Source organism: Papilio polytes, unplaced genomic scaffold, assembly GCF_000836215.1.
Source record: "Papilio polytes unplaced genomic scaffold, Ppol_1.0 DF821400.1, whole genome shotgun sequence".
NCBI classification, from domain to species: domain Eukaryota; kingdom Metazoa; phylum Arthropoda; class Insecta; order Lepidoptera; family Papilionidae; genus Papilio; species Papilio polytes.
This window is the reverse complement of record NW_013527804.1, coordinates 1,104,616-1,123,966: the sequence shown is the minus strand read 5'-3', so window position 1 is coordinate 1,123,966 and position 19,351 is coordinate 1,104,616. Positions and strand designations below refer to the sequence as shown.

The window sequence follows — 19,351 nt, the reverse complement described above, 5'->3', positions numbered from 1 at the left end:
TGAATGACAAGAGACATAATAGCATGTCAACATTATTAATGGTTCGATGTAAAGGTCAAACTTGATTAAAGGTCCGTTAAGTAAAAGGTAACTTTACTAAAGGTCTGTTAAGTAAAAGGTAATACTTGACTTGATACTTAATTTCTGTATCTATTTTTTTTATAACATAAGGTGGCAAACGAGCAAGCGGCCACCTGAATCCGCCAGAATGGCGAAGCGACCGCTGCCCATAGACATCCGTATTTGCAGATGCATTGCCTACCCTTATCCGACAGAGGAGCAGACGCACATATAGAGGATATTTCCCCTTCCTATGAATCAACTCCACCGTCAAATCCACTTCCCATCCTCTCCTTACAAGAAAAGGGCGGTAAAGAGAAAGGGATTTAAATTATGCCTCTGGCACCACACTTATCAGACGAAACACGGAATTGTTTCCATTTCACGCCTGTATTCTGCGTGGCCATGGTTTTACACCGGGCGTGCCGGCCCATTCGTGCTAAGATGTTAAAGTGGGCACTACCACTGTGAAATTTACAACTGTCTACCCTTTTCGATTTATCCGTAATAGTATTTTTGAACATCTAAGATAAGAGGTTAACCTATAATGACTCTCAGTAATCTAAAGCGTGTAAGTGTAGAATTTTTATTAAAGAAATAATTATAGTTATGCGCCCACCAACTAAACAGTTGAGGGCTGCGAAATAATCGACAATCGCACAACACTTGTGCGATAGTTTCTTCAAAAGTGCGTCCGCTCTGAAGCTCCGTTCGAGCTTATAGTCTATTTCAGTCGAAGTTATTGACTGCCTTTTGTTTTTGCGTGTGTCATGGACTGCATTTAACTTGTGCATTCCAACGCAGGGACAGTCATCCTCCATAAGTGGAAAACACTCATAAATATATTAATCAGTACTATTTTCAGACTAGCTGTTGCCCGTGACTTTATCCAAGCAATATTAAGATAAAAAAATGACCGTCTTTGTCAGCTACCCTTCAGTAACTCCGGTCGATACCGGCTCAGCCGTTTCGGTATTCGGAACAAACACGGCTTGCGGACAGACAGACAGACAAAAAAAAATGCGATTTTTATTATCAGCAACGCAAATACTTCCCGAAATCTGGATTTTTCTTTTGATATTACAAACAGACACTTCAATTTTATTAAATGTATATATAGATATTTATGATTATGTATGGAAAAGTACGTACCGTGTTGTCGCTACTGTAGTTGATTATAAAACTAGCTGTTGCTAAATTAAAAAACTTACTTCTACACACACGTCTATGACAAACATCGAGATCTGTTAAGCCGTTCTAGAGATACGAAGATCGATCCAAATTTTGCATTTACAATATTAATCTTACTAATGTTATAAATGCGAAGGTTTAGACAGATTTTTGTTAGAGTGTGTAGCCTAAACTGCTGAACGGATCTCGAAGAAACTTGGCATGGATGTAGAGGATAGTCTGGAAAAACACATAAGCTACTTATTTTTGTTTTTTTGAATTCCACCGGGATGGAGTTGCTGACGATAGCTAGTATGATTAAATATATTTCCTCTTTAATATATTGTAGTTAGCTATGTGATTTTCTATTGTTCGAATTTTCATATGTACATATTTTTCCGACGTTCTTACGGTGAAGGAAAACATCGTGATGCAACCTGCACATATCGAAGAAGAAATTCAAAGATATGTGTGAAGTCAACCAACCCGCACTTGGCCAGCGTGGTTGATTATGGCCTAGTCACCCCTTATTAGGGTAAGCTCCGAGACCCTTGGTGGGGACGTGTAGTGAGCTGGTGATGTTGATGATGATATTGTAGTTAAAATAGTACTGCTAAGACTTCCTTCTACTTCACATTTAATACTTTTTTCCATCTTTTTTACATTTAAAAAACTTCTTTTATCCTAATGTCCTAGCATGTAACGTCCTATATAAAAACGTTTTAAATGCTCAACCTAGAAACGTATGCGTATTTTCTTGCACCGTAAGAATTATATGTGTCTTTCTATTCACGTATTTTTAAATGGTTTCCTTCTATGCAATCTTGAAGAACACAGACATCGCAGTTAAGCTAACTTTCGCCCTCGTCTCCGTGTGCATGTAATTAAATAAGCAAAAGCCTATGTGTTCTTCTAGACTATCTTCTATATCTGTGACGATCAGATCAGCAGTTTAGGCTAACTCTAACAAACATCCATCCATCCAAACCTTTACATTTGACAGTGGTTGAACCCGCTTTAACATCTTCGCACGCATGGTACGGCTTGGTGTAATACCACGACCACACAGACAGGCGTCAAATGGGAGCAATTCCGCGTATCGTCTGATGAGTGTGATGCCGAAGGGCCAATTTAGTCCCTTTCCCTTTCCACCGTTTTACTTATAAGAAAAGGATGGGAAGGGATCGCAGAGTTGACGATGGAGGCATAGGAAAGGGAAAAATCCTCTATATGTGCGTCTTCTCCGTCGATTAAGGGTAAGCGACGCATCAGCTATTGCGGATGTCTATGGGCAGTCGCTTCGCTATTTGGCGGATTCAGGTGTCCGCTTGCTCGTTTGCCATCTTATGATATAAAAAATTGATATTAGTAAAATAATTTTATTAATTTTCTTTTTATATACAATTCATATTTTCTACAGATTAACTATCAAACACGTTGGTAAAATTTCATTCCGAAAAACTATATGATTAGTGCTTACATACTTTACGGTACATAACGTTTAATAATTCATTTTACCGGGTATTGACCGGTAAGAAAGGAACAGTATGCTAATTAGATTAGATCTGTTAATGTCCCACTTACAATTGTTACATAAGACCCCACTGTCGCATAACAATGGTATAAAGGCTGTTACACACGAGAGCAAAAGTTGACAGATATTTAAAAAGCAAGTGTAATAAAATACTACGGGTTTAGATTCCTATTAACGTAATTAAAGTTAAAAAAAATATCTACGTTTTATCACCGTAATAGTCACAATCGTGTGAAAAAATCAGATTTAGGATAATCAAATAGATTTATATCATAAAAGACTTAATAATATTAATATAAAATAATATAAAGTCAATCTCGACTTCATCCGCGTATAATTTAAAATATAGTCTAAATTACTCAGTGATAAAGTAGCTTTTTAATAGTGAAAGAATTTTTTAAATCGGTAAAGTAGTTTTTGAGTTAATTCAATACATACAAATATTTAAAAATACAAATCTTTCCTCTTTATACTATTAGTACAGAAAAAGATAAAAAAAGAGTTTTGTTGGTCAGATGTAATTTATTTGCATTATAAAAGATAAAGAAATCAATGATAATGAATTCGCCGAAATAGCGAATCCGCTATCTAGACATCCCAAATTGCAGAACCGTTGCCTACTTGCTTCGGTTCATTTATCTATTAATAAAAAAAATCAAAATCATACCATTGTCAGTATGTACTCAGCCTAAGTTCTACGCACGGATGTACCAGTTTATAGTTCATACTTATGACGTTTACCTCGTAGTTGTGGAGATATTCTTGTTAGAATTCTTTATTTCTGACTGTACCGTTAGTTCCTGCTTCTGTTAGATGAATCATTTACAACTATATCTATTATATACCTTGAGAGCATGCGCACACCTGAAACTAAACTATCGCACAACTGTTTAGTTGCGCTTTAATTCCTTTGAGCTTATATGGACGTTCACACTACTCGATTTTAAATTGTGCAATTAACATTTGAATTGGGTGCAAAACAATTGACAATCGTACAAATAGTCAAAGTTATGCGCCAGCTCTATTTATTGTACTGATTTACGTTTTTAAGAAATGCGTTACGTAATTACTTAGTTGTTTTTAACCAATTTATATGGAAGTCGAAGAGACATATGTTACATAGTCTAAGAGCCAGTTTCATACGGTTAAGTTGACAATAGACATGTCAACCGCAAAGCAACTTTTAAAGGGCACTTAACATGGTTCTAAAATCCTTCTGTAGTGATGTGCCTTGTCTTTGTATGTTCATACGAGCTGTTCCCGTGCGGCTTGAAATTATAAAACCTTTATTTCATTGTTTACATTTGTCAAATTCTTAACTGCAACTGTCAAAATTCAAATGCTTAAATGTCACTGGCATCTACAGATTTATATTTTTTTAATTATAAATAAACCATCACTTGACCATGATTCCACCTCTGCATAAGTGAAGACGCGTTCCAAGGATGTTACGGAGTATTCCCAACCATCACCCGATCTGTCCCCACGTGAAAATATAAACCGTCCCACAATCACCAATAATGAGATGGAACCGTTATGAAATAAGTTCCAACCGTCCCCTCGTCGTATAAGGTGGGACGGATGAAACTTTTTATTCTCATGTCTCCACGTGGGGACAGAGCGGGGTGACGGTTGGGAATAATCCGATGTTACACGCTAGCTCAATAAGTACCCATTCACCTTACTCTTAAAGGCACCCACGTTTACGACAAACGCATGTTTGCAGTTGTCTATGGGTAGAGGTCACAATTATCTTCTAATCTTCGGCATTCCTTTCTAAATTATCAATCAGAACGATATAAAGAATGTAAATAATATGAAACACCATAACTTTTGTGTCCGCTAATGTAAACCCATTGTATTATATTCTCACGGTAAAGTTTAGCTATCCTATGGAAAGTAGGAGTTTTAGTTATACGTCTGTGTTGCCTTATTGTAATTAAAAATAAAACATATCTTAAAGGCAAAACTCACAATTTAAAATCTAATTTCATTCATCACCAGCTCACTTTACGTCACCACCGAGATGCTCGGAGCCTACCCTAAGTTAGCTAAGCCATAGTCAACCACGCTGCACTGCGGATTGGTTGACTTCACACATATCTTTGAATTTCATCGCCGATATGTGCAGTCATCATGATGTTTTCCTTCACCGTAAGAAAATCGGGTAAATCATGTACATATAAAAATCACATAGGTACAGCGGGATTCGAACCCAAGATCTGTAGATTACAAGTCCTTAAACCACTGACTGAAACTTTTTACAGTAAAATTACATATTACAACATTAATAAACGACAATGATGTCTTTAAATTCGTTTTCTACAGTGGAAACGTACCTTAATCTAACTATTCAGTAGCAATGTCAAATTAGTTTAACCCTTTCGCTACCGAATTAATCTCTAAATAGCACAGACCGACAAAACTCATTAAACAGTGTGCAGAACAATTAGCGACAATTAATGTTATATTTCCATATCCGCGGAATAACAGAAATAAAGGATTACAAGGCAAATTGCGAACCACATATCACGAGTATTTTCGAGAGAGTATTCGTTTCGATTTTGATCAAAAGTGCTAGGTTTCTTAAACTTGCACTTTAGGTACCAAATTAACTACCAATTTTTTTTATAATATAAGGTGGCAAAAAAGCAAGCGGGCTGAATCCACCGAAATGGAAAGCAACCGCTGCCCATAAACATCCGCAATTGCAGAAGCTTTGCCTACCCTTAATTGACGGAGCTGACGCACATAAAGAGGACATTTCCCCTTAACATGTGTCTCCTCCACTTTTCCTTCCCATCCTTGCCTCTTAAGAAAAGGGGGGAAAGGGACTCAAATTAAAATATTCATATCTTAAAGACCATTTCTAGTCTTATATATGTTTGTTTTTTGTTTAATTTAAGCTAAGAACAATTTATTATGTCCTTGCAAGCTTAATTTGAAGTGAAAAAGGACCTAATTAATTTAGAAAATGTTGAAATAAAATTTTAATATCGAATTAGAATAAACTAGCTGTTCCCATGCGGCTTCATCCGCATAGAATTATAAATATATCATTTCATTTAATTGTTTTCATTTGTCAAATTATCAATTGCAAATGTCAAAATGACATGACATGATGTCAAACCATGGCAAATTTGCTTCCTTGATGTTGGAAACAATTTATGGTCTCTTTCCCACATTAGGGTTTTTATCCAAAATATTTACCCCTAAGTTTAACGGCGTGAAAATTTATAGCCTAAAGCGAGACGTAAGTGTAGGACCTTTTAAAAAAACGAGTTATTCAAAAATATGCTGATTGCTGACATCTTAGGCAACAAAGAAGTGTGTATTTACGCTTTATTATATTACGAGTAGTATAGATAACGACATAATGGTTTCATTCCTCTCTTGTAAAAACATTTAACACTAGATGTCGCTGTCAATAAAGTCAAATCACATTCCATAATCCATTATTTATGTATATTACAATCTCGAAATCTACACATCGGTAACAGATTCAAGGTTATCGAATATTAATTTTATTACGTAAATATCACTCAAAGGTTTTCAAATTTTGTAACCGAATTTTATTTCGTCTTCATTCATATGTAAGAACGACGAATATATAAATAAAAAAAAGATCATAGTTTAGCTATGTATATTACAAGCTTTTTCTTGTAACTCTGTCAATGGAGTTAAAAAGTATAAAACTATCGACCCTTATTTTGTACATCTGCAGGATTTGAATAAACAAGCTGAAATATGTAAATTTGTACTGAAAAGAATACAATTTTTCAATATTGCCAAAGGAATGATTTCTACAAACTACCAACCTTTAGTTCATTACGCAATTTCTTAAAATCCAATCTTAATTCTTTACAATAAAGTAGAAATCTCAACAGAAAATTTTAGGTCCTGTAGTTTGGGCTGTGCTTAAATTGTTTTAATGAACTAGCTGTCGCACGCGACTCCATCCGCGGGTCATTAAAAATGAATTAGTAGCCTTTGCTTCCATGTTCTACATCTGTGCCTTTCCACCAAGATCCGTTGAAGTATTCTAGAGATATTTTAACAAACATCCATCCAAACTTTCACATTTATAATATTAGGAAGATACAAGGATTGTCTTCTAATTGGTTTCGTAACATTTCTCCAGGTTACATACTATATTATAGTATTACTAGCTTTTGCTCGTGACTTCGTCCGTGTGGAATTAAAAAAAAACAAATGTAAGTAGCCTATGTGTTTTTCCAGACTATGCCTTACATCTATGCCCAATTCCAACAAGATCCATTCAACTATTTAGGCTACAAACTCTAATATCCATCCATCCATCTAAACTTTCACATTTATTATATTACTACCTTTCGCCCGCGACACCGTCCGCGTGGAATTAAAATAAAAACAAAAGTAAGTAGCCTATGTGTTCTTCCAGACTATCATCTACATGTATGCTAAATTCCATAAAGATCTGTTTAGCTGTTTAGGCTACAAACTCTAACAAACATCCAACCATCTAAAAGTGAAAGGAGTCTAGTTACTATAAATAATTGAGTTGTAAATTTAAAGGCCATCCAAATAAAAAACTTGTAATTTAATTGAGGCAATTTAATTTATAATCTATTTCTTTAGTACTATTGTCATTCATGGCCATTTGTTTTTTTGTACTGTGTCCAAGCAAGTGGGCAGTATCTATTAGTCTAGGAGTCAGTGGACACCTTTAGACTAATCTATCGCACAACTGTTGTGTGGCCTAATTTGCCCAAATTGGCCCTTTCTGCCCTTTTCTTAAAATGGGAAGGAAAAATAAATTTGACAGTGGAGATGCATAGGAAGGGGAAATGTCTTCTTTATGTGCGTCTCCTCCATCAATTAAGGGTAAGCAACGCATCTGCAATTGCAGATATTTATGGGCAGCATTCACTTTCCATTTTGGTGGATTCAGGTGGCCGCTTGCTTGTTCGCTGCCTTATATTATAAAAAAAAAATCGATTAATTCTCAGCCAATTCAACTGTTTAGTTACACAACTAATCGAGTAGTATGCACCTACATATAAGATCATTAGAATCAAAGGGTGACTAAATAGTTGTGCGATAGTTTGGTCATAGATGTACATGCTAATAGTTAGACTATATATGGCATCCAATGCTGTAAAATTATTCAATAATCATTTGTATTCATTTTGATTATCATTGAATTTTATTCACACCATAACTGCGTAAGGCAACGGCAACTCTACCTTAGCGATCCATAGCAGTTATTGTTGACCATACAAAAACAGTAGAACCTCGATAACTTAAACCTTGAGTAACTTAAAAACCTCTATAACTTCAAAAAATAATATGTTCCCTTCCCATCAGAGCCCAAAACCACTACATTATAGACCTTTGATAACTTAAAACCTCTATAACTAAACATTTTGTGTTTCCCTTGGACTTTTAACTCATTGAGGTTCTACTGTTTTATAAAATAGCTGTAACTTGCGAAATTAAAAAAAATAATAAAAGACATAGTCCATGTTACTCACAGATAAATTGCCTTTCTAATATAAAAGAATTTTTTAAAATCGGCCTAGTACATTTTGAGTTTTTCAATACATACAAAAATACAAATCTTTCCTATTTATAGTATTAATATAGATATGGATATTTCGAGCAATGGATGTTTGTTACCATTATCTCCAAAACAAAACAGTCTGGAAGAACACAGGCTACATGAGCTAATTTTTTTCTTTTTAAATTACTCGAAATGTAGCTGGCAGTTGTTTTATATATTTAGGGAACATAGTAAAAAAAAACAGATCAATTTATTGTTTTATTAATTTCATTAACTAATATTACAGAGGAAAACTTTGATATATAGAAAAACAGATTAAAATTTTTTTTTGCAATTACAAGTAACAATCACTAACATGAGATATATTCTTTGCCACCCAAGAAAAGCTGGAATGGATTGCTAGTTCCTTTTATTTTTAGAAATATTTTATTCTTTAGTACACTATTAGTGTATAAAATAAAATAACTCTCTATATAAAAAGGAAGTATGATGACTCACACACTCAGAAACATTTATGCAGTAGTTTAACTGTCACTCAAGTCCCTATTTTGTCACTAAGGGAAATCATAAGTGTAGAATTAGTATAAAAATCTAGTCTAGACTTAAGGAATCTAACTATTAAACAGATCTGTTCGGCAATAATTCAACTTTAGCATAGAAATATGGGATATAAAAGGAAATAAATAACTCCCATAATAATTTCTTGACTGAGTCAACCTATAAGAGGTTTTCCAAGTGTATGAGGTCATGTTTATGTTATGAATTTTAAACAAGGAAAATAGAAATAACAACTAAACTATTATTAGTAAATACTTCAAGTATTCATCAAAATATGCTGTAAATTCGGTATTATTGAACAAATTCTACAAATTTAGTTGTTATTTGCCAATAAATTTCAAGTGAGATAATTTATTGTTTTAACACCAAAAACAAATAATTATATTATTAAATTAGTCAAAAAGAGTAGAATTATTAAGAGTTTTTTCCTCTTATGGCATTAAATGGGTCTTTTAAGCGAAAACAAATCTTTTATTTAAAAAAAAAACGCTTATCAATGACGGGCATAGATAAGTGAATTGCGAATGGATGAGTAATGAAATAAACAAATTCGCAATATTAAAATTAGAATAGGTGGGGTGGTATTAGTCATGTGGGTGTTATTTGTACCATCAAAAAGGGGTCCATCCACCCCATTTCGTACAAAAAGCGTTTCAAGATCAATTTTAAAAATGGAAGTTCAAAGTCAAGGCCAAAATTCAAATTTGGAATCGCTTTCGAAAAAGATAGAAATTATAACGACGTGTGGGGTCCCACACGGTGCGCAGAAAATCAATATCGTAGTTACGAAGTCTCCAACATCTCAACTTGAAATATAATTACGCTTATTAATACGCTTCAAGGGTAAGTTCATTGATAAAAATGTTGTTACGAAGGATATTAACAAATCGATGACCCGCGACATTAACTCGTGTTTACTTCCCACATTGCTCGCAAACAGAACAAAACCATAGCAAAATCCTAAATCCTCCTTCTAATTAAAACGACGCTTATAAATTAAGATTTATTTATTTGTTATGTACACGAAAGCTCCGGTCAGTTTGATGAACTCTGAACACTTACCTCATTTTGATGCTCGTATCCTTTGTCGAGATCAATCCTTATGCACTATTGCACGGCACGCAACAATTGTTCACTTATAAACTGCATATTTTTCACAGACCGACGTACTTCGCACTTATTATCGACTCGTGGATACGTCTGGCTTCGGGGTGGCCATTTTCGTGTCAAAAAGCACTTTTGGATTCACGTCCCGTTTTTACCCCGATTACGAAAAGCGACGAGCGAGAGAACGCTAGTTCTGCGCCGGGGCTGAGAGCGAATTAAAAAAAAATTAGCTCACACACAGTACAGTCATACTAGGCTACAATGTACATACATGTGTAATCAAACAATAGTCACGAGCTTATTACTACAGCTGAAGGCTAAAGTTCTATTGTGTACGGTGATACGATCGAATGCATCCCCCCACTAACCAAGCTTAAATTACGGTACAACGTGTGCTGTTCGGCGTGAGTCCGGAAATTAAATTTACATTTTCGTCCCTATTTGGAACTATTTGACTGTACTTCCAAATTTAGTCGTATAATAACTTCGCTCGCCGGGGACCAATCATTGTTCGTGGTTGTAGAGTTTCTTCAGTCTTTTCTCTGGATTTTGACTGGCATTGCCATCTAGTGTTCCATTCCTAAACTAAAGATGGTTCATTGGTTAATTTCAACGTAATTTCTAGCAACACTAGGTTTAAGAAAATGTTTTGTAAGAATTTTTCTTTATTTAAAAAATGTGCTGTTTAATAGAAATTGTATTTTTAAGTGTAAAATCCGAAAATAATTAAATAATAAACAATCAGAATTCACTTTCATTTTATTTGGTAACACAGCAACGATTTTTGACAATGCGTCACTCAATCTGACAATCTCGAAGTTTTCCGAAGAGTTTGTCCTGTTTTCGATTTGATAAACAGTTCCATTTTCGAAAACACAAAAAGGATGGTGGGCGCGATGCCTGTTAATATAATACCAAAATTTTACAACAGCACGATCGGTGGTTGTAACGGTATGGAAGATGAAATACAAGTATCTATCGGTAGTAGAGTGAAGAGTGGTGATGATATTGGCATTGTAAAATATATCGGTGAAGTGCAGGGTTACAACGGGATATGGTACGGAGTAGAATGGGATGATGTTGCTAGAGGGAAGCATGACGGTTTTGTTGACAACATCCAGTATTTTAAAACCACGAAACCAAATGCTGGTTCTTTTGTTCGTCCGAACAAGATATCACCTTTGAGGACTTGCGCTGATGCCATTCGGAAGTACTACGGTGATCGCGAGGTATGTTTTCTTTATTATATACTTTCATTACTCCATATTAGTCCATACAAGGTCTTACACCCACACAATATCAAATGCAATAATAGACATATGTTTACAATTTTACATATTAATCTGTTTCTGATCAATTAATTACCTTTTATTTTGTTTATATCACATTGTTATACAGTAAACAATGTTTGCACATTTTTACTATTTTGATATCCTATGTAGTTTAGATGTTCAAAAGATTTAATACTACAATAAAAAGTACTGGAATATACACTACTTATTCAATTCAAATTTTGTCTATTCTGAAAAAGAACATGTAGTTTGTTTATCAACAACTAGCTGTTCCCGTGCGGCTTCATCCACATGAAAATTTTATTTTATTGTTTACATTTGTCAAATTATCAATGGCAAATGTCAAAATGACATAACATTACAAACCTTGGCAATGTTTCTTCCTTGATGTTAGCAGCAACTTATAGTCTTTTTCCCACATTAGGGTTTTTATCCAAAATATTTGCTTCCTAAGTTTAATTGTGTGAAAATATATAGTCTCAAGTGTGATACAAGTGTAGGGCTTTTTATTAAATAAGGAACTATTCAAAAATATGCTAAAATTGCTTATATTTTAGGCAACAAAGAAGTGTGTGTTTACGCTTTATTATAAGAGTATAGATACAAATTTAACTATAAACTAGCGTTAACTAATATAGCCTAACCAAAATTAAAAAATACCTACCCTACAGATGTTCCAATCAACTTTATTACATAGTTTTCTTACATATCCAAAGAATTTAGTTTCCTTTTTTAGAATATTGGAGCATTAGTTATTTGGACGAACACTGATAGAGATAGGCCTAAAAAAGATATAGATGGATTGTGTAAAAGATAATCAAGAAGGGATGACTGAGATGACGGAAGGATGTAAAGAGGCAAGGGATTTTATATTCCTGGTTGAGCTATAAACCTATGTGCTCTTCAAAACTGGCATTAACTATTCTTTGCCATGATTTAGTCTTTGTCCCAAAGTGCTGGATACCATAATATTTTCATAATCTGCATTTTTTCAGGATGAAACCGTAGCTGCTCATCGTAGAACTGTTATCAATGAGTGGAAGAGAGAAATGGGTGCTCCATTTATTGAAATGGTCGGATTTGAGAAGATACATCAGAAACAGTGAGTTTCTTACTTTTATATGTAATTAAATGCTTTATTTTCTCTTTTGTATATTTCCTTAAAGCCCTGGCTTCTTAGTAGATTGCTCTATGTCACCGGAGACAATCTCTTCCTCATTACTTCATTACCATCATAATTAAACTAATAATTGACCAATACTTATACTTAAAAAGCAAAGTTTAATAAACATTACTCAATAAATTACCGTTATAATACATATTAAATATTATGAACTAGCTTTCGCCCGCGACTCCGTCCGCGAGGAATTAAAGAAAAACAAAAGTGGGTTCTTCCAGACTATCATCTACATCTGTATCAAGTTTCATCGAAATGCATTCAGCAGTTTAAGCTACAAACAAACCAACATCCATCTAAACTTTCGCATTTATGATATTAGTATGATTTATAAGCTGCATTGTATTCCACATCTCATTCAAACTATTGTAGCTTTTAAAGTGGAACACAGTTCAAAGTACATCAAAAGCTATGATTTTTAATTTCTTTCAAATTTCCAGAAAGTTTGACCGTCTCCAAGAGGTGTGTGTTCATGACCAGAATGTGTCTACCGCTGGTGATGTTGCTTCCCTTTGTCCGAATGTCCGCAGTTTAGATGTCTCTAGGAATTTATTTTCCAATTGGCGTGAAGTGATTCAACTCTCCGCTCAGTTGCCTGATTTGAAAGAACTGGATGTTAGGTATGTAATATCTATACTTCTATACTTCTATACTAATATAGAAAAATAATTAAAAAAGTTTTTATACAAATTTTATGTGTCTAGACCAGACTATCTTCTACATCTAAAACAAATTTCATCGAAATCTGATCAGCCGTTTATGCTACAAACTCTAACAATCATCCATCTATCCATCCATCCATCTAAACTTTCACATTTATAATATTAGTAAGATTAAACTATAGTTTGAAGTATGATTGGCTATCGCCCGCAGATAAGTGTTTGTGAAATAAAAAAAATCAGCCTATGTATTCTTCCAGACTATGCCCTACATCTATGTCAAATTTCACCGTTATCTGTTCAGCCATTTAGGCTACAAACTAACAAACATCCATCTAAACTTTCGCATTTATAATAGTAAAATGTTATATACAAAATATGTAACCTGATTGTACAACCTAATAGTTAAAAAAAATAATTCCATTATATTTTATAGTTTCTATGTTTTTTTTCAGCAAAAACCGTATGGCAATAGACATGCCGGTGGAAACATTATCCCAGTTGTCTATAAACTTTGCCAACCTTGAGAAACTTAATTTATCAGTATGTGATTATGAGTGGTCCGATATTCTAGTATTGTCACATCTCTGGCCGAAAGTAAATGAAATAATAGCAGCGTATAACAGAATTAAAAAAATAACATCACCCGATATCACTCTACGTACTTTAACGATATTACGTTTGGATGGTAACCCAATTGATTCATGGAATGAAGTGAACAATCTCGGAAGACTGAAAAATCTAAAAGTGTTAAGTTTGAATGATTGTAAAATTTCTGAAATAAGATTTAATAATGATCCAGGGAATGGGAAAGTTGATATTTTTGATAATTTGGAAGTTTTATTTTTGAACAGGAATCAAATTAATGATGTAAGTTTTTTTATTTTATTTTTTTAATTTTAAGTATTGAATTTAACTAAAATGTGTATTTAGAAACTCGCTTGCGATTTAGTGTAGCGAAAATTAAAAAAAAAAAATAATATGTAGTCTATGTTACTCGCAGATAAATTACCTTTCTAACGATGAAAGAATTTTAAAAATCGGCCCAGTAGTTTCTGAGTTATTTTAAAACATCCAATAATTCAATTTTTTTCTTTTTTATAATAGTATAGATTAACAATAAAGTATATCTTACATTAATAGTCCAATGTTTAATTTTCTTTCTAAATGTAAAGAAAGATTTTTACTTTTGTATGTAACAAATAAATTCAAAAACTACTGAACTAATATGAAAAATTCTTTCACCATTAGAGAGCTACATTATTACTTAGTGATTCAGAATATTTTATTTACTAGAATTATTTTTTTTATTCCGTGTAAATGAAGTTGAGAGCAAAAGCTAGTATTTTACTAAATGCTAATGAAAATTAGCACTTGTTTAAATTAATTTTGGTAGTTTAAATGTCTTGCTGTTAACTAATCTATATTTTACTAGCTTTCCCCCCGACAACGTCTGTGGAATTAAATAAAAGTGTGTAGCCTCTATGTTCCAGATTATCAGACATCTATACCAAATTTCATTGAAATCCGTTCAGCTGTTTAGGCTACAAATTCTAACAAACTTCTATCTAAACTTTCACGTTTATATTAATATGGTTGTGCATGTCCCTCCACTGTCTGATAGAGGCTCAAATAGCTTAAAGACTGACAGATAATGGAACAAAATCCGATATTTCCACCAAATATTTTAGAAGTTGGATTGTTATCAGGCAATTTACAATTTAGTGGGACAGGCCCTTAATGACTTTTTATTAATTTCAGTGGAGATCAATAAGCGAGTTGGATAAATTGAGGAATTTAAAAAAGTTATATTTCTTGAAGAATCCAATACAGAATAGTGAAGATTACGATACTACTTCACAGCTTGTTATCGCTAAAATAGGCACTTTACAGGTAAAATTATTATATTTAATTAACATTTAAAAAAAAACCAGAAATAACCACTGAATAATTCTTCTAAAAGAATATATACGAACAGTGACAAAAAACTGATTAAAAATAGCTCGAATGGGATTTAAATACAATACTTTTACTTTTCTTTTACAAATAGCTGTTGCTCGCGACTTCGTCCGCTTAAAATTAAAAAATAGTAAAACACAACACAACCTATGTTACTCACAGATAACCTTTAAAATGATGAAAGATTTTTTTAAAATTGGCCCAGTTTTACACTCCTCCGGGTCTCTAGGATATGCGGGTTGAATTAATTTTCTCTGAATTTCTTCACCAATATGTGAATCAATATTCCTTTACCATAAGAACGCTAAGTAAATAGCTACTACTAGCTGTTCCCGTGCGACTTCATCCGCATTTTTATGCTTTTATTATGAAAACTTTGTTATTGCTTACATGCGTCAAATTATGAATTGCAAATGTCAACATGGTCTCTTTCCCACATTAGGGTTTTTATCCAAAATATTTACCCCCTAAGCTTAATGGCGTGAAAATATATAGCCTAAAGCGTGACGTCAGTGTAGGGCTTTTTATTAAAAAAAGAATTATTTAAAAAATATGCTGTAATTGCTGACATCTTAGGCAACAAAGAAGTGTGTGTTTACGCTTTATTATAATAGTATAGAAGTATAGATAGTATAGATGTAATTCGAAAATCACATTGGTACAGGATTCGAACCCAAGACCTGTATATTACAAGTAAAGTGCTTTTTTTTTTATTTATCAACTTCTACAGACTCTTGGTCCGTACTCTTTTTTGCACAGTTTATTGACTCTCTATGGGAAAATGTTATAAAGTATCTAGTTTTAATATTTCAGGAACTAAATGGTTCAATAATAACCCGTGAACTCCGTAGAGGTGCGGAATATGATTATCTCAAGAGATATGGTGCGGAGTGGAAACTAGCTCAAGAACAAGATGCACATAAAAAAGCGTTTGATACAGAACATTGTCGATTCCAGGAACTTCTTGATAGTAAGTATCACCATCACCACTAACACCATCACCATCATCATCATCAGATCATTCCCACTCACAAAGTTCGGAGTGTCCCTAAGTTAGGAATAATTAATTAACTTCAAATTATCCTTGTTCCTATAATTCCTATTCCTAAAACTATTGCTTCCTGTGTGGCTTCATCCGCATAATATAAAAACTATGTTAATGTATAACTAGCTTCCGCCTGCGACTCTGTCCAAGTGGAATTTAAAAATAAAAGTAAGTAGCCATGTTCTAGACTACATTTATGCCAAAAGACATCGAGATCCGTTCAGCAGTTAAGTCTACAAACTCCAAACCATCCATACATCCATCCATCGAAACTTTCGCATTTATAATATTAGTAAGATGTCAAAATTTTGGTTAACAATTACCGTTACTATTGGCTTATTTTTGTCCCTTTCTCGCATAACTATTTTGTCTAAATTATTTACTTCCTAAGTTCAATAGTTTGAAAATATATAGGTTATAGCGTGTCGTGAATGTAGGGGTTTTAATTAAAAATAGTCATTAAAAAATGAACTGTGATCGCTGTTTATTATATTAATATAGACTGGCTTTGTCCCGCGACTACGCTTGATTAGAATTACCTGATTACAACACTGGTAGTGCCCGCTTTAACATGTTGGCACTGCAGCGCCGGCAAGCCTCCAGTAATACCACGACCACACAGAAGACAGGCTTCAAATGGAAGTAATTCCGTGTACAGTCTGATGAGTGTGGTGCCGGAGGCCTAATTTAAGTCCCTTTCTCTTTACCACCCTTTTCTTATAAGGAGAGGATGGGAAGAGGAAGTGGATTTGACGGTGGAGCAGATGCATAGGAAGGGGAAATATCCTCTTTATATGCGTCTCCTCCTCCGTTGTATAAGGATAGGCAGCGCATCTGCAATTGCGGATGTCTATGGGCAGCGGTCACTTCGACATTTTGGCGGATTCAGGTGGCCGCTTGCTCGTTTGCCACCTTATGTTATAAAAAAAAAAACAATTAAAAAGAAGAAACTTAAGTAGCCTATGTGTTCCAGTCTATGTTCTACATCTATGCCAAATTTCATTGAGATCCGTTCAGCCGTTTAGGCTACAAAGTAACAAACATCTTAACTTTTGCATTTATAATATTAGTAAAAAATATAGAAGTATGATTTTTGGTTTATTTCTTTCCAGAATACGGTATACCGGATGATAGTTTGTTAGTAAAACAACAGAAGAATACAACTCTAACATCACAATTATTAGAAATTGTACTACGCGATGAAAATGGAAAAACATTAAAAAAGAAATTCCCATCAACTATGGCTGTACAGAAACTGGTAACACTCACACAAAGACTGTTCTCGAAGCATGGCAACACTGGAACGCCGACGTTAAATCTCGTCGACGATCAAATGAAAGGCGCTGAAATAACTCTGGATAATGTTATGAAAGATCTCGCTTATTATTCAATAAAAAATGGCGATACAATCCTCGTTAGATTCAGATAATGTGGAAACTGGATATTTTTACATGGCAACACTAAAACGATAGTTTCGTTAATTGGCTTTATTACAAATGATTTCTTTTGTTCTATTTAACAAAGAAAGCTTTGTATACGACTAAAATTGTTTATTTATTGCGAATTAATATTTTCCAAAATAAATATCCTATTTTATTTTATTTTATTTGGTGGTTTTATTTTATTCATTAAAAAAATATGATGAAGAATTCATTTAGTCTTCAGTTTTGAAAGACATAGATAAAATAGATATTTCGAACTAACTGGTCGCGAGCAATTAAAATTAAAAAAAAAACAGCGTATGTTACGCACTGATAACGTAGCTTTTTAATTGTGTCATTTTTGAAATTGGCCCATAAGTTTTTGAGTTATTTCAATACATATTTTAATAAAAATCTTTCCTCTTTATAATATTAGTATAGATTTCAGTCCACATGTGACCTTTGTCATTAAATGTGAAAAGAAACACATGTAACCTTGTAAATGACCTTGGAAGAAAAACAACTCAATATTAAATTAGTATAATTTTCAATGTCTATATTTATTTAGCTTAATAATTATTAATTTCTGTATTAAGTATACAATTGTTAGAAAGAATTAGTGATTTATTAATAAAAGAAGTGCGTTATTTCAAAATTCAAATTGCACAAGTAAGTTTTTTTAGTAATTACATCGATTTTTTTGAGGTTAAAAATTATAATTTTATGTTTTCTGTATTGAAATTTAATCTATTTAAGCATTCATCAATTAATAAATTAAACCAAAAAGTTTGTATTAAAAATAGATAAATATTTAAAAAGGAGGTTTATTACGTTTTAACACTGGTCACATCGATCTCGATCGCTATTGGTAACCGTTGTGTCAACAGAAAAAGTATAAATGTTTACAAATGGCATCTGGCGACAAATTCAAAGTCGTGAATTGGATTTGCGTTAAACACAATTTTAATTATTATATTAGTGTTTTTAACACAGTTTAGTGATGGGTAACTGTTGGGCGATATTTCGTCGTCGTAGATTACGTCGTCATATAGTTTTAATACTTATTGGTTTGGACAACGCGGGTAAAACTAAAACAGTGAATAATTTAGCCGGAGAAAAGGATGATAAAGTTTTGCCTACGGTTGGTTTTAAAGCTGTTAATCTAATACATAAAGATACACCTGTGACGATATACGATTTAGGCGGCGGGCCGCAGTTTCGTCAAATATGGAGTCAATATTACAGCGAAGTGCACGGAATCATTTTTGTTATCGACTCGAGTGATTTTCAACGGTTAGAAGAATGCAAAGCGGTGCTCGAAGAAGTATTATCACACGATCGAATATCAGGTAAAATAATTAAATTGATTTAACAAAAGTATGTTTTTGTTATATTTTATATGATAGTGTTAAATTACCCTCATACAAGGATATTATTGCTGTTTTTAAACATTTTCTTTCTGCTTTTACCGTATTGACACATTAGTAATAATAATGAATTTAAGTTTTTTTCCTATATCACTGGCTACTATCGCAATATTAACTCGAGCGTGTATTGTAATTAAAAAGTTATCAAGTTCAGCTTGGTGGGTTAAATCGATTATCACACTGTTTATATACGCTATGCTAGTTAAGATAGTGAAAATAGTATTATTTACATATTTATATGTGAGAAAAAATTAATGGCTACAAAGCCCTTTGTGTACCCTTGGAATAAAAGATCTTTGCTGGACACACTTTCATCATCATCCACTTGCCCTTATCCCTTATGGAGGGTCGGCACAGTATGTGCTGCTCTTCCATACATCTCTATCAGCCGTCATATCTG

General features: G+C 33.5%; 2 protein-coding genes across 2 annotated transcripts in view; both read left to right on the top strand.

The window, feature by feature from the left end:
- Positions 1 to 10,760: 10,760 nt before the first annotated feature.
- Positions 10,761 to 17,709, top strand: LOC106108754 (tubulin-specific chaperone E). The gene is made up of 7 exons (XM_013290013.1): positions 10,761 to 11,200; positions 12,259 to 12,365; positions 12,881 to 13,060; positions 13,555 to 13,969; positions 14,861 to 14,992; positions 15,872 to 16,028; positions 17,216 to 17,709. The coding sequence occupies exons 1-7, from the start codon at positions 10,856 to 10,858 to the stop codon at positions 17,530 to 17,532; spliced, it is 1,653 nt and encodes a 550-aa protein (XP_013145467.1). The 5' UTR covers positions 10,761 to 10,855; the 3' UTR covers positions 17,533 to 17,709.
- Positions 17,710 to 18,387: 678 nt separating this feature from the next.
- LOC106108817 (ADP-ribosylation factor-like protein 13B) overlaps positions 18,388 to 19,351 on the top strand; it is an 8,531-nt gene continuing 7,567 nt past the window's right edge. Inside the window, exon 1 of the mRNA XM_013290094.1 lies at positions 18,388 to 18,873. Within this exon, the coding sequence (XP_013145548.1) occupies positions 18,525 to 18,873 (349 nt within the window). The 5' untranslated portion in view covers positions 18,388 to 18,524. The remainder of the gene's footprint in view (positions 18,874 to 19,351) is intronic.